Source organism: Hemibagrus wyckioides, linkage group LG27 (assembly GCF_019097595.1).
Source record: "Hemibagrus wyckioides isolate EC202008001 linkage group LG27, SWU_Hwy_1.0, whole genome shotgun sequence".
Classification (NCBI taxonomy): domain Eukaryota; kingdom Metazoa; phylum Chordata; class Actinopteri; order Siluriformes; family Bagridae; genus Hemibagrus; species Hemibagrus wyckioides.
Genome location: NC_080736.1, coordinates 13,809,593 through 13,822,200, shown reverse-complemented (window position 1 = coordinate 13,822,200; position 12,608 = coordinate 13,809,593). Strand labels below are relative to the sequence as shown.

The 12,608-nt window shown below is 38.9% G+C and overlaps 1 protein-coding gene across 2 annotated transcripts in view; it reads right to left on the bottom strand.

Moving 5' to 3' along the window:
- Window positions 1-4,944: 4,944 nt before the first annotated feature.
- Window positions 4,945-12,608, bottom strand: part of otog (otogelin) — a 57,467-nt gene continuing 49,803 nt past the window's right edge. Inside the window, exons 49-57 of one of the 2 annotated variants that reach the window (XM_058381314.1) lie at window positions 10,712-10,752; window positions 9,996-10,071; window positions 9,684-9,862; window positions 9,330-9,434; window positions 9,004-9,123; window positions 8,723-8,768; window positions 8,306-8,377; window positions 5,949-6,028; window positions 4,945-5,822 (exon numbers count right to left, since the gene is read on the bottom strand). In XM_058381314.1, the coding sequence (XP_058237297.1) occupies window positions 5,622-5,822; window positions 5,949-6,028; window positions 8,306-8,377; window positions 8,723-8,768; window positions 9,004-9,123; window positions 9,330-9,434; window positions 9,684-9,862; window positions 9,996-10,071; window positions 10,712-10,752 (920 nt within the window). In that variant the 3' untranslated portion in view covers window positions 4,945-5,621. The remainder of the gene's footprint in view (window positions 5,823-5,948; window positions 6,029-8,305; window positions 8,378-8,722; window positions 8,769-9,003; window positions 9,124-9,329; window positions 9,435-9,683; window positions 9,863-9,995; window positions 10,072-10,711; window positions 10,753-12,608) is intronic. The other variant, XM_058381315.1, reaches the window with a different exon arrangement.

Here is a 12,608-nt window from a genome sequence, read left to right as displayed (position 1 = left end):
AATAAATCACATTGTTGCACTGTTCTTAAAGGATGAAGCTGAGGAATTATCTTCTAATTTCACTGTTCACTGTAGATTAACACTGTTGTAAGCTGTTTTATTGGAAGGCCTGTCTTCTAATTTATCATACATCAGGTAAAGAATGGCAATATACACTATATTGCCAAAAGTATTCTCTCACCCATCCAAATAATCAGAATCAGGTGTTCCAATCACTTCCATGGCCACAGGTGTATAAAATCAAGCACCTAAGCATGCAGACTGTTTTTACAAACATTTGTGAAAGAATGGGTCGCTCTCAGGAGCTCAGTGAATTCCAGCGTGGAACTGTGATAGGATGCCACCTGTGCAACAAATCCAGTCGTGAAATTTCCTCGCTCCTAAATATTCCACAGTCAACTGTCAGCTGTATTATAAGAACGTGGAAGTGTTTGGGAACGACAGCAACTCAGCCACGAAGTGGTAGGCCACGTAAACTGACGGAGCGGGGTCAGTGGATGCTGAGGCGCATAGTGCGAAGAGGTCGCCAACTTTCTGCAGAGTCAATCGCTACAGACCTCCAAACTTCATGTGGCCTTCAGATTAGCTCAAGAACAGTGTGCAGAGAGCTTCATGGAATGGGTTTCCACGGCCGAGCTGCTGCATCCAAGCCATACATCACCAAGTGCAATGCAAAGCGTCGGATGCAGTGGTGTAAAGCACGCCGCCACTGGACTCTAGAGCAGTGGAGACGCGTTCTCTGGAGTGACGAATCGCGCTTCTCCATCTGGCAATCTGATGGACGAGTCTGGGTTTGGCGGTTGCCAGGAGAACGGTACTTGTCTGATTGCATTGTGCCAAGTGTAAAGTTTGGTGGAGGGGGGATTATGGTGTGGGGTTGTTTTTCAGGAGCTGGGCTTGGCCAATTAGTTCCAGTGAAAGGAACTCTGAATGCTTCAGCATACCAAGACATTTTGGACAATTCCATGCTCCCAACTTTGTGGGAACAGTTTGGAGCTGGCCCCTTCCTCTTCCAACATGACTGTGCACCAGTGCACAAAGCAAGGTCCATAAAGACATGGATGACGGAGTCTGGTGTGGATGAACTTGACTGGCCTGCATAGAGTCCTGACCTCAACCCGACAGAACACCTTTGGGATGAATTAGAGCGGAGACTGAGAGCCAGGCCTTCTCGTCCAACATCAGTGTGTGACCTCACAAATGCGCTATTGGAAGAATGGTCAAACACACTCCTAAACCTTGTGGACAGCCTTCCCAGAAGAGTTGAAGCTGTTAGAGCTGCAAAGGGTGGACCGACGTCATATTGAACCCTATGGATTAGGAATGGGATGTCACTTAAGTTCATATGCGAGTCAAGGCAGGTGAGCGAATACTTTTGGCAATATAGTGTATACCTGTGTGTATATATATATATATATATATACACAGGGTGCGGCAAAATGATCTGACACATTTGTAGGTTTAATAAAAGCGAAATAGAGTAAAGAATGAAAAATGTGTTTTTATTTTCCAAATATACATATAATGCCATTTTTGTTTCATTTCTTTTAAAAAATTACATCAGTCAAATGGGTGCTGTTATTGTCCACACACTGTCGAAGGCATTCACGAAAGTTGTCCATAACTCGACAGGTCATTTCATGTGGAATGGCAGCAATGTCTTGACGAATGGCATCTTTTAATTGTTCAATAGATTTTCAGTGGATTTTGAGGGAGATGTTCCCCGGTCATTTGATCTCATTGCGCGGTGATATTGGTTGGCCCACCCGATCACCTGATTTGAACCTGTGCGATTTTTTTCTGTGGGGATATTTGAAATCAAAAGTATACACTCATCCCCCTCGATCTATTGAACACTTAAAAGATGCCATTCGTCAAGAAATTCTGTTTCTTTGCTGAACTCTGCCTCCACCAGTCACACACATTGACTGAGCACATTATTGTCAGTGCATATAACCTTTTTCTGTATATAACCCTTTCTGTGTACAGTTTACATATGCATACAGTTTACATATACAAATTATTTATCATAGTATACAATATCTTCCTCATTGCACACATCTAAATCATTGCACTCATTGTACATAACACCTGTATACTGTTTACATATTTAATTATCATGGTATACAATACCTTCTTTATTGCACCACTACAATCATTTGCTCATTTGCACTCATTGCATTTACTATAATCATTGCTCATTTGCACTCATTGCATTTACTATAATCATTGCTCATTTGCACTCATTGCATTTACTATAATCATTGCTCATTTGCACTCATTGCATTTACTATAATCATTGCTCATTTGCACTCATTGCATTTACTATAATCATTGCTCATTTGCACTCATTGCACTCACTGTAAGTATTCACAGCCATGACTTTCAATATTGAGCTCAGGTGCATCTTGTTTCTACTGATCATCCTTGAGATGTTTCTACAACTTGATTGGAGTCCACCTGTAATAAATTCAGCTGATTGGACATGATTTGGAAAGGCACACACATGTCTATATAAGGTCCCACAGTAAACAGTGCATGTCAGAGCACAAACTGTGTGTAGGTTTCCAAGACAGTATTGTATCGAGGCACAGATCTGGGGAAGTGCACAGAAATATTTCTGCAGTATTGAAGGTAACAATGAGCACAGTGGCCTCCATAATCCATAAATGGAAGAAGTCTGGAACCACCAAGACACTTCCTAGAGTGGGCCGCCTGGCCAAACTGACAAATCAGTGGAAAAGGGCCTTAGTCAGGGAGGTGACCAAAAGCCTGATGGTGACTCTGAAAGAGCTTCAGCGTTTCTCTGTGGAGAGCGGAGAACCTTCCAGAAGAACAACTGTCTCTGCAGCACTCCACCAATCAGGCCTGTATGGTAGAGTGGCCAGAAGGAAGCCACTCCTCAGTAAAAGGCACATGACAGCCTGTCTGGAGTTTGCCAAAAGGCACCTGAAGGTCTGAAGGCCTGAATGGCAAGCTTCATGTCTGGAGGAAACCAGGTACCACTCATCACCTGGCCAATACTACTGTATCCCTACAGTGAGGCACGGTGGTGGCAGCATCATGCTGTGGGGATGTTTTTCAGTGGCAGGAACTGGGAGACTCTACAGGATCGAGGGAAAGGTAAATGCAGCAATGTACAGAGACATCTTTGACAAAAACCTGCTCCAGAGTGATCTGAACCTCAGACTGGGTCAACAGGACAACAACCCTAAGAACGCAGCCAAGGAGTGGCTACGGGAGAGACCTGAAAATAGCTGTGCACCGACACTCCCCATCCAACCTGATGGGGCTTGAGAGGTCGTGCAAAGAAGAATGGGACAAACTGCCCAAAAATAGGTGTGCCAAACTTGTAGCATCATATTTAAAAAAGACTTGAGGCTGTAATTGGTTCCAAAGGTGCTTCAACAAAGTATTGAGCAAAAGCTGTGAATATGTATGTACATGTGATTTTTTTTAGTTTTTTATTTTTAATAAATTTGCAAAGATTTCAAACAAACTTCTTTCAAGTTGTCATTATGGGGTATTGTTTGTAGAATTTTAAGGAAAATAATAAATTTAATCCATTTTGGAATAAGGCAGTAACATAACAAAATGTGGAAAAAGTGAAGCGCTGTGAATACTTTCCGGATGCACTGTACATCTTTACACTTTACAATACACTGTATTTTTTTGCACATTACATTTAACACTGTTTTAATGCTGATACCAACTACTGCTATCATATATGTACATATATGAACAAACAGTCATCCTTTTTTCGTCCACACAGGATGTATACTGGCTGGGACTATTTTACATAGCTGTCCTGTAGTGTACTCTATTGTCTCTTTTTTTGCACTGTCACTTGGGGTGTGCAGTGGCTTAGTGGTTAGTGTGTTTGCCTCATACCTCCAGAGTTGGGGGGGTCGATTCCTACCTTTGCTTTGTGTTCACCATGTGCCTCCTGGTACTCATAGCTGGGATATGTGGAAAAAAGTATTCCACTGTGCTGTTATGTGTGGTGATAATAAAGGCTTCATTCCCTCAGTTCTTGTCCTGCATGTTTGCACTTTATGTGGCTAGGTTACTTTACTTTTTAGACCTAAGCTCTGTGTTGTTTTATGTAGCTCTGTGTTTTTTTTGTGTAGGTGGAGTAACATTATTTTATTTCACTGTGTACTGCATCAGTTATATATGGTAGAAATGACCACAAATAAAAATATTCTTGACTTGACTATTGACTTGATAGGTGTACTTGGTACAGAATACCTTATTTCAATTATCTTTTTTGTATTTGTTACATCTGACCTGATGCCTTATGTTCTGGACACTTAGTGAAAAGAGGAGCAGAGCGGAGTTGGATCTGATGTGGTTGAGATGTCTTGGTTGCATTGCCTCAGGGATAGTATCTCTGGATTGTCAAATTGGGGTGTTGATTTCCATTTTTAAAAAGGGGGACCTGAGGGTGTATGCCAATGGGGACATCACAATTCTCAGCCTCCCTGGGAAGGGCTATGCTGGGGTACTGGAAAGAAGGTTAAGGCTAATCTTTAAGCCACAGATTTATGAGGAGCAATGTGGGTTCCATCCAGGCTGTAGCAGGAGAAAGTTGCCAGAGATTGTTGATGTTGCCAGAGAGTTGTCTGGATGTCTCTGTTTAATGTACATTAAACAGCAAAGAAAGACAGCAAAAATTTGCTTCTTTAGTCAGCATTTTCTATCCCTGATTTAATATTAGGTTATGTAAATTATAAGAAAATACTGGTTAAAATTTTAGACTTAAGTCACCTAAACTGAATATGCCCCATATTGAACGTTCACACTAGCTCTCTTGAAATAATATGCAATAATCAAGCCAGAAAACTTGAGCACAGCTAAGAAATGTTTTCATTTTATTTGTATTTTTGCATTTTTTACTTTCCTGATGCTTAGTGAATGTAACACCTTTTGTTTATGTTCATTGGAGTAAATCAAATCATTTTTAAAAAATAATTGTTTTATTGAAAATGAAAATACACTGCACATATAATGTACTATGATACACAGTATATTCAGAAAATAAATTGCTTAGGTAGGAAGATTCATAAAGTATTTAAAATTAGTCTTAAACACTCATTATCAATTATAATACTACAATTATCAGTTTGACCAAATATCATTTTTTTTCTTCAGTGTGTTCTAGTTCTCATGGACTTTGAAGTTGTACTCATAATATTATAAATAGTTAATGTTTACAAAACACAGCACAATTTTAGTTATTAAAAGGCAACAGATTAATATATTCAGTAATCAATCACTTAAGAAGTACATTAAGAAGTAACGTTTTCTATAAATGCATCTAATATGTTTACCAAGTTTATTGAATTTTTCTGGTTTGCTCCTTTTTTCCCCCTCACATCAAATTCCAAAAGGAGAACTGTACAAGCCATGAGCAAAAGCATATTCAGCTAGGTAAATATTTCTGAATGTTTGCCAGTGTAACTCTGTATAAAATATATTCAAGTTCAGAAATACATGTTCAAGTTACAACAGTATAAATTTTTATCCAGTTTTAGAATGCCCTTTGTTATTCTAGAGAATATGAATATACAGAGTTGTGAAGCTGACATTTTCATTTGAGGCATGTGTGTATGTGTGTTTTATGACCACTGGCAAGAGCAGTCTGTAGGTTCTTGGATTGAGTAGTTTACCCATGTGGAGTTGCCGCTGCAGTACAGCTGGACAGAGCGCCGCTGAAGACCCATCTCCCTACAGCATTTACAAAACCGTGCATAAGTGTTGATATTGTAGTTGTAAATACTAGCTGAAGGGCACTTGCCATCACAGGACACTATGTTCACCTGTAAATAAGTTTGAAAACAATACATACTGTTAGGTTTTATGCAAGTTATAAATGCAGAAACGTGTCTGGAAAGTCATAGCAAGAGACAGACAGACAGGGGTAACAATCTCTGTGGTGAACTCACTGGTCTATTGCTCCGGCAATCATTTTTCCTTATTGTCATCCGCACAGTGACTTTCTGACATGATTTTCCATCCTCTTTGCCTAGAATGTATGAAAGCAGGTAGAATTTGTAGAATTTTCCAAACAGCAGATTTAATGTATCATTAGGACCTCACTGAGGGATAGCAACTGATATAGTATATGATAAAAATGTCTAAAGAGTGGTGGTACATGGCTACATACATTTGCTGACAATATTGCCAGAGCCCCTTGAATCTAATATCTTGCCAGAAAATGGCTGTTTGAATTATACCAATTTGTCCCTTATTTTTGGGTTGTTCAGAGTCCCTGGAACATTTCAGTAACTTATCACCAACAGATCTGGTTTCAGTGTTCAGAGCCATGCCAATAGGCTTTTATTTAAGTAAAAGCTGTACTCTGTGGTGGACCACTCATATTCTCCTAATTTTGTTTTGCAGACTGACACATTAGGCAAAGGCCTGGTATCTATGTTGTCTCAGGTGGAGGATGGTGAGGAGCATCTCATGCTGTACATTAGCTGCACCCTCTCAGTGCAAGAGCGTACATTCAGCAAAATAGAGAAGGACTGCCCAGCTAAGTGGACTGTCATCACCCTCCAATGGAGGGACAGGCCTTCACCCTCTGTCCTTACCATGCCCCATATCCGGCACTTTAGCTGTTCAAGTTCAAGGTGGTACTTGAGTGCTGGTTTGTGAATCTAGGGAGGAGCCAGCCAGGAAAAGTGAATGATAAGGATCTATACCAGTTTGGGATTGCTGGAATGTCTGTTTTGTGTTGCACTGAGCTGAGTTAGACTGGACCTGCCTGATCCATGCTAATACTCTATTTCTATTTGGAGTTCTCTTTATTATATTATTATTATATTTCTCTTATTCTTTTTCTTCTTCTCGTATTTTGTTTTTATATTACTTTGTTTTTCTAAAACTTTTATATTACTGTAAAGCTGCTTTGAGACAAGATTAAATTGAACTGAACTGGAATCGTTTTTTAAAAAATCTTAGATCTTTACCTGAGATAACTTAAATGTTTGGTGAAATCAAATCATAGAAAACAACATGTTTAATAGTGAAACAATGTGAAGATAACTTAAGGAATTGGAACTAAACAGCTGTGTGGTCTTAAGTAACCACTTATCAGTGAAAAAAAACACTTTCTAAAAAAAAGCAATCTGCAAAAAAGGCTTAAATTTGCTAGGAAGCATAAATATTGGACTCTGGAGCAATGTAAAAAGGTCATGTGGTCTGATGAGTCCAGATTTACCCTGTTCAAGAATGATTGAGAAGAAGAGAGGTGGACGAAATGCCTACTATACAAGCCTGTAGGGGTAGTGGTAGGTTTGATTTAAGTCTTTTCTTATTTCAGCAATGTCATGTGCCCCAAAAATGATCAGCTGACTACCAGAATATACTGAATGAACATCAATGATTTTTTCTTCCCTAATGGCACAGGCATATTCCAAGATAAAATATACCAGGATTTATTGGGCTCAAATTGTGAAAGAGTGGTATAACACATCGTTTTCACACATGGATTCGCCACCACAGAGTCCAGATCTTAACCCACTGGGAATCTTTGGGATGTGCTGGAGAAGACTTTATGAAGCGGTCAGTCTCTCCCATCATCAATACAAGATTATAAACATTATTCTTTCCCCACTTGGCTGCACAATATCTAACACTCTAACACTAAACTATTTTCATGAAAATGCTATGATATTGTACCTACAATATAATATAAAACAGAAAACTAATATCCCACCACCCCAAAAACACAAAAAAATAAAACAATGAAAACTAGAGGTAGAACAAGAACTACATTCTAGAGTGCGATAGTGCTGTAATGGTTTGGGTAATGTGGCAGAATTTGCAGAAATGCTGCAGATTAAACTTTTTTTGGATTTTTTTTTAAATCATGGAACAGAGAAAATGTACTTATGCAAACATACTATTATGGGTTAAAATGCTTTAGACTCATCTCTGCCATATCACCAAAAATATTACTACACTTTAAAAACACAGGCTAAACAAATATAAACAAAACACAATTTGCTCAGCCTTTAGAAATCATGCAAATAATTAGACAAACTTTATCAACTGGCCACTACCAACAGTACATTGTTGGCAATCAACAATGCACTGCCCGACAGAGCAAAATGGGGAAAGATTATTATCAAGAAGGTAATATGTTTAGGCTAATTCCAGAATGGGATGTCCTTGATTTCAGTAATTGGCTCTTTTTAAGACATGGTTAGCTTCCTGTAGGTTAATGGGGAAGTACATTGTTGGAAATCAACAATGGTGATGGTGAGCCTTAATAACTGATACACATTTTGGGTACCTCGGTCACAGTTAGTACTAGTGGTGGGTTTCAGTGTGTTAACAAGGAAGGGGAAGATTGACTGTCCAGTGCCTGAAGAGATTGGTACAATCTGTTATAGTCATATTACACAGGAATTATCCATTTTAACAGTTATATATAAAACTGGCATGCATAATAGTATGCTTAACAGTATTAAACATAATGGGCTCTATTTTCATGACCATATAATCTGCACAAAAACAGGGAACAGTAGCAGTGCAATGGTTTTATAGTAGTAATAATAATAGTTTAGCAAATAAAAAATTAGCAAATTGTTTGTTGCAAATAGAGTTATGTATGTGACTTTTCCAGTAAAATATCTTTCAATCCTGGAGAATTGGATTTATCCTTTGAACTAATTTGAAATTGATGCCATAACATAATGATAGAACTCACATGTTTTGCAGCATCCATCCATGTATGTCATTACTGTGCCTCCAATCTAGGACAAGGAAATTACTTCAGAACATGAAAATTTGTACATATATGGCTGGGCACTATAACTAAAGATTTCTATTACAATATGTGTTTCAAAATTTCATTTGTATAACACAGGATCAAGCACATTTTAATTAAACAATTAAACATAAGCTGTTTGTCCCACCATAAAAGAAACATAAAAGAATACAAACTAATTAATAGAATGTCCTTTCAGCAAAAGGTATATGAGTATTTACCTTCATGCACTCTGTTTCATTAAAGGGGGGGCAGCTATAAGAGTAAGACACCAGTACTGGTCCAGACTGTGTGTCTGCACATTCATAGCGCATGCAGTCAGACACCCAGCTCTTCCCAGGCTGGAACAGCAATATATATATTATATGAGAACCTTTTACAGTATACCACATATAATGCTCTCATAGTATGTAAAGTACTTTTAGTCTTTAGCTTCTTTTTACTCTCAATTTTTCATGCTGGTAACTTCATGAAATATTCAGTACAATGACTTACTAAACAATGTACTGTTATTTAGTACATTGTTATTATAAAATCATTGTCTCACCTTGTACAAAACTAGTGATCCACTGTCATTGTGGTACATACAGGATACATTCTTACACACTCCACAACATGCACTCTGGTCTTTAGGGGGTAGATAAACCTGGTTCTGAGATACAAAGCACATGATATTTATAAATATGCACATTTTAACTGGTGGGTTTATTTGGGAAAAAAAGACTAGAACAGAGATAGCACTGGTGTCTCTGAATTAGAAACCTACTAGATATCAATCAGATTTAAATACATTTGAATATAATTTCTGGCCCTCTGTAACATGTGTGTATATGTATTATTGTTTTCTATGCTTTTTGTTTTGCTTATGTGCCTGAATGTGCATATCTGTATGAGTACTCACTGGCAGACACTGTGCAGTGCAGTTAATACTGGTTGCTTTTATGAGGTAGAACCCAGTAGCAGAGTCAAATGAGTGCGTGCATCTGGTGGTATAACAGACTCCCAAAGCACTGTGCTCCATCAAAGTTTGTCCTGGTCTCATTATTCCCCTATATCCATCCACACACACTGCACTTCTCACTGTAAGCACACACACACACACACACACACACACTGTAGATACTGCAGGTATAACACATACAAATATATATGAAGGGATAATTATTTTAATTAATGAGAATGACAGGTAGTAGCTTTAGATATTTGTTCTCACCACAGTGAAAATGTTTGCATCCGCAGGGATTCTCAGAGTCTGCTATAAATGCTCTGTTTAATTGCAAATTCTCACCCTGTAAAACACAGGGAAAAATGACTCAGATGACTTGCACGTGATCAGGCAAATGTCATTGTGTCAGTTAACTCTCTTTAACTCAATAGACATCACCTACAAAAAACTTTGACTTTGATTTCTGTTAGATTTGGACGTAATATTTAGAATATTTAATGTGGATTTTTCTATAAATCAAGGAATGAAAATTTGTATGTAGAACTAGACCAAATTTGACACAGTATTATCCAGGGAGTTGTTTATACTAATATCATTATTGTATACACTATATACAAAAACAACAAATGCTAATAATGGACAAAACTCACTGAAAAGCAACTCAGAAATAATTGTAAGGCTTTTATCATAAAAATCTTACACATTCAATGAGTCTGTTCTGCAAGTGGAAATACTCTGCTGAAGGGAGAGGGGAATAGCTAAACTGGTTCAAGCTTACAGGTTACCTACAATAACTCAAATCATTCTTTACCAAACCTCAATTTAATAAGTTGGCCATTATACAGTACCAAATTAAAACTGAAGTTGTTTTGTCATACTGAGAGGAGATAATTAATTTGCAATGTGAAGAAAAGTGAATAAAATTACAATAAGTAGTAGATCTAAATAAAGATCTAAATAATAAGTGGACTGAACTGTCTTACCATGGCACATTTAGGTTGAGAGATTGTCTCACATGCACATTCTGAAAGAGAAAATCTTGAGCATTCAGTTATAACATACTCACAGAGGTGTGTGTAAAACCACATGCACACATGCACTAACAAAATACCCCTGCCCAGATACACACATTATCATACTCTCTCACATACATTATCAAACCTCCCTTACAAACTATCATGCTCTCTCTTATACACTATCATAATGTTCATGCACCATCATCACCATTACTCTCTCACACACAATATGAAACCTCACACACTACCAAACCTCTTTCATACACCATCTATCATTTTTCACACACAGTCATACACACACCATCAAACACCGTTTATTCTTTGATAATGTGTGATTGAGACTGGGTGTGACTGAAAAAGATTAACAGTATGCATGAGACAGATTATACATATGTGAGAGTGAGATTTAGAGTTTATGTGAGACAAATTTTGAGTGTGCATTAATAGATAGTGAGTGTGTGTGAGAAAGAGCTTGATGTTCACAGTCTCTGATTGGCTTAGAGCCTCTGACACCATTTTCCTTTCTTCATTGGGCCCACCCAAAGTCTCTCTCACACACCTGATGTTGGTTGGTGCGTGAGAAAATATGATTGTCAATAAGTGTCGATAGATTTTGAGATAATATGCACAATTGCACACCAATTCACAAACAATTTAGGGATGCCAATCAACCTACAGCACAAGTTTTTGGAGAGGGGAGAAAACCCCCAAACAAGAAAAACATGCACACTATGTACTCCCCCCTCGAGGCACTGCTCCAAATGCACCAACCTGAAACCATGCCTTAACAACCGAAAAACTGATGACCCCAACAAGGATCGGGAGAAGTGAGGAGCATAGCAAGGTCCAAGGCAGAGCAAGAGCGACTGTGAAGCCTGGGGGGAGTGAAGAACCTGGCAAGGCATGTGGCGAAGCTAGAGGGCCTTGTGTGATGTCCACAGCTGAGCCGAAGAGCCAAGAGATCAGCCAAGCACAAGGCCTGAGTGAAGTCCACAGCCGCGCCAAGAGAATTGAGTGACGACCCCAGCCGAGCCTGGAGGCAGAGCGACATCTAGAACAAGGAAAGGAGGGAGGGAAACATCTTCCACATAGCGGCTACCCCCCACAAGAACAGTGATATGTTAAAAAACAGGAAAAAAGGACAGGCAAACCAGGCCGGTAACATCGACTACAAGCAAGAAGCGAGGCTGTGTCCTCCGCGGGAAACAAAAAGCGGAGCGGCTTTCCCCACAAGAACAGGAGCAGATCAATGTCACGAAACACTGAAGAAACAGGAGAGCAGCTCAGGCTGGTAACATCCTCTGCAGGCAAAAAGTAAGACAACGTCCTCCGTAGGAAACAGGAATCAGAGCAACATCCTCCACAGGAACAGAAGCAGAGAAATGTCACAAGAAAAAGGAAAAATGAAAGACCAGAAAAAAGTCCTTGAAGGCCAGACTTAGGTAGTTCAGAATAGTCTGCTCCAAAAAAAATCCTTAGGAACCTGGCTAGACTTATCCTGCTGGGTCTGTGAGTGGCTGAGTCCTTCTGTCATGAGAACAAAATCCAGACCCCAATGCAGGAATAAAAATTGGCAGAGAGTAGTTTTATTAAAATGTAGAAACATTCAGAAAGTTTGTTTTAGTAATCTGATTAGCATAAAATTTGTGATCTGAAACTAGCACTGTAAAATATTAGGTCTCTTACATCTAAAGCTGTATCCACCCTGTGTGTGTGGAGTTTGCATATTCTCCCTGTGCTTTGGGGTTTCCTCTGGGTTCTCTGGTTTCCTCCTCAGTTCAGAGACATGCATTATAGGCTCATTGGCAAATCTAAATTGTCAACAGTGTGTGAATGGGTTTGTGAGTGTGTGTCCTGTTTTGTG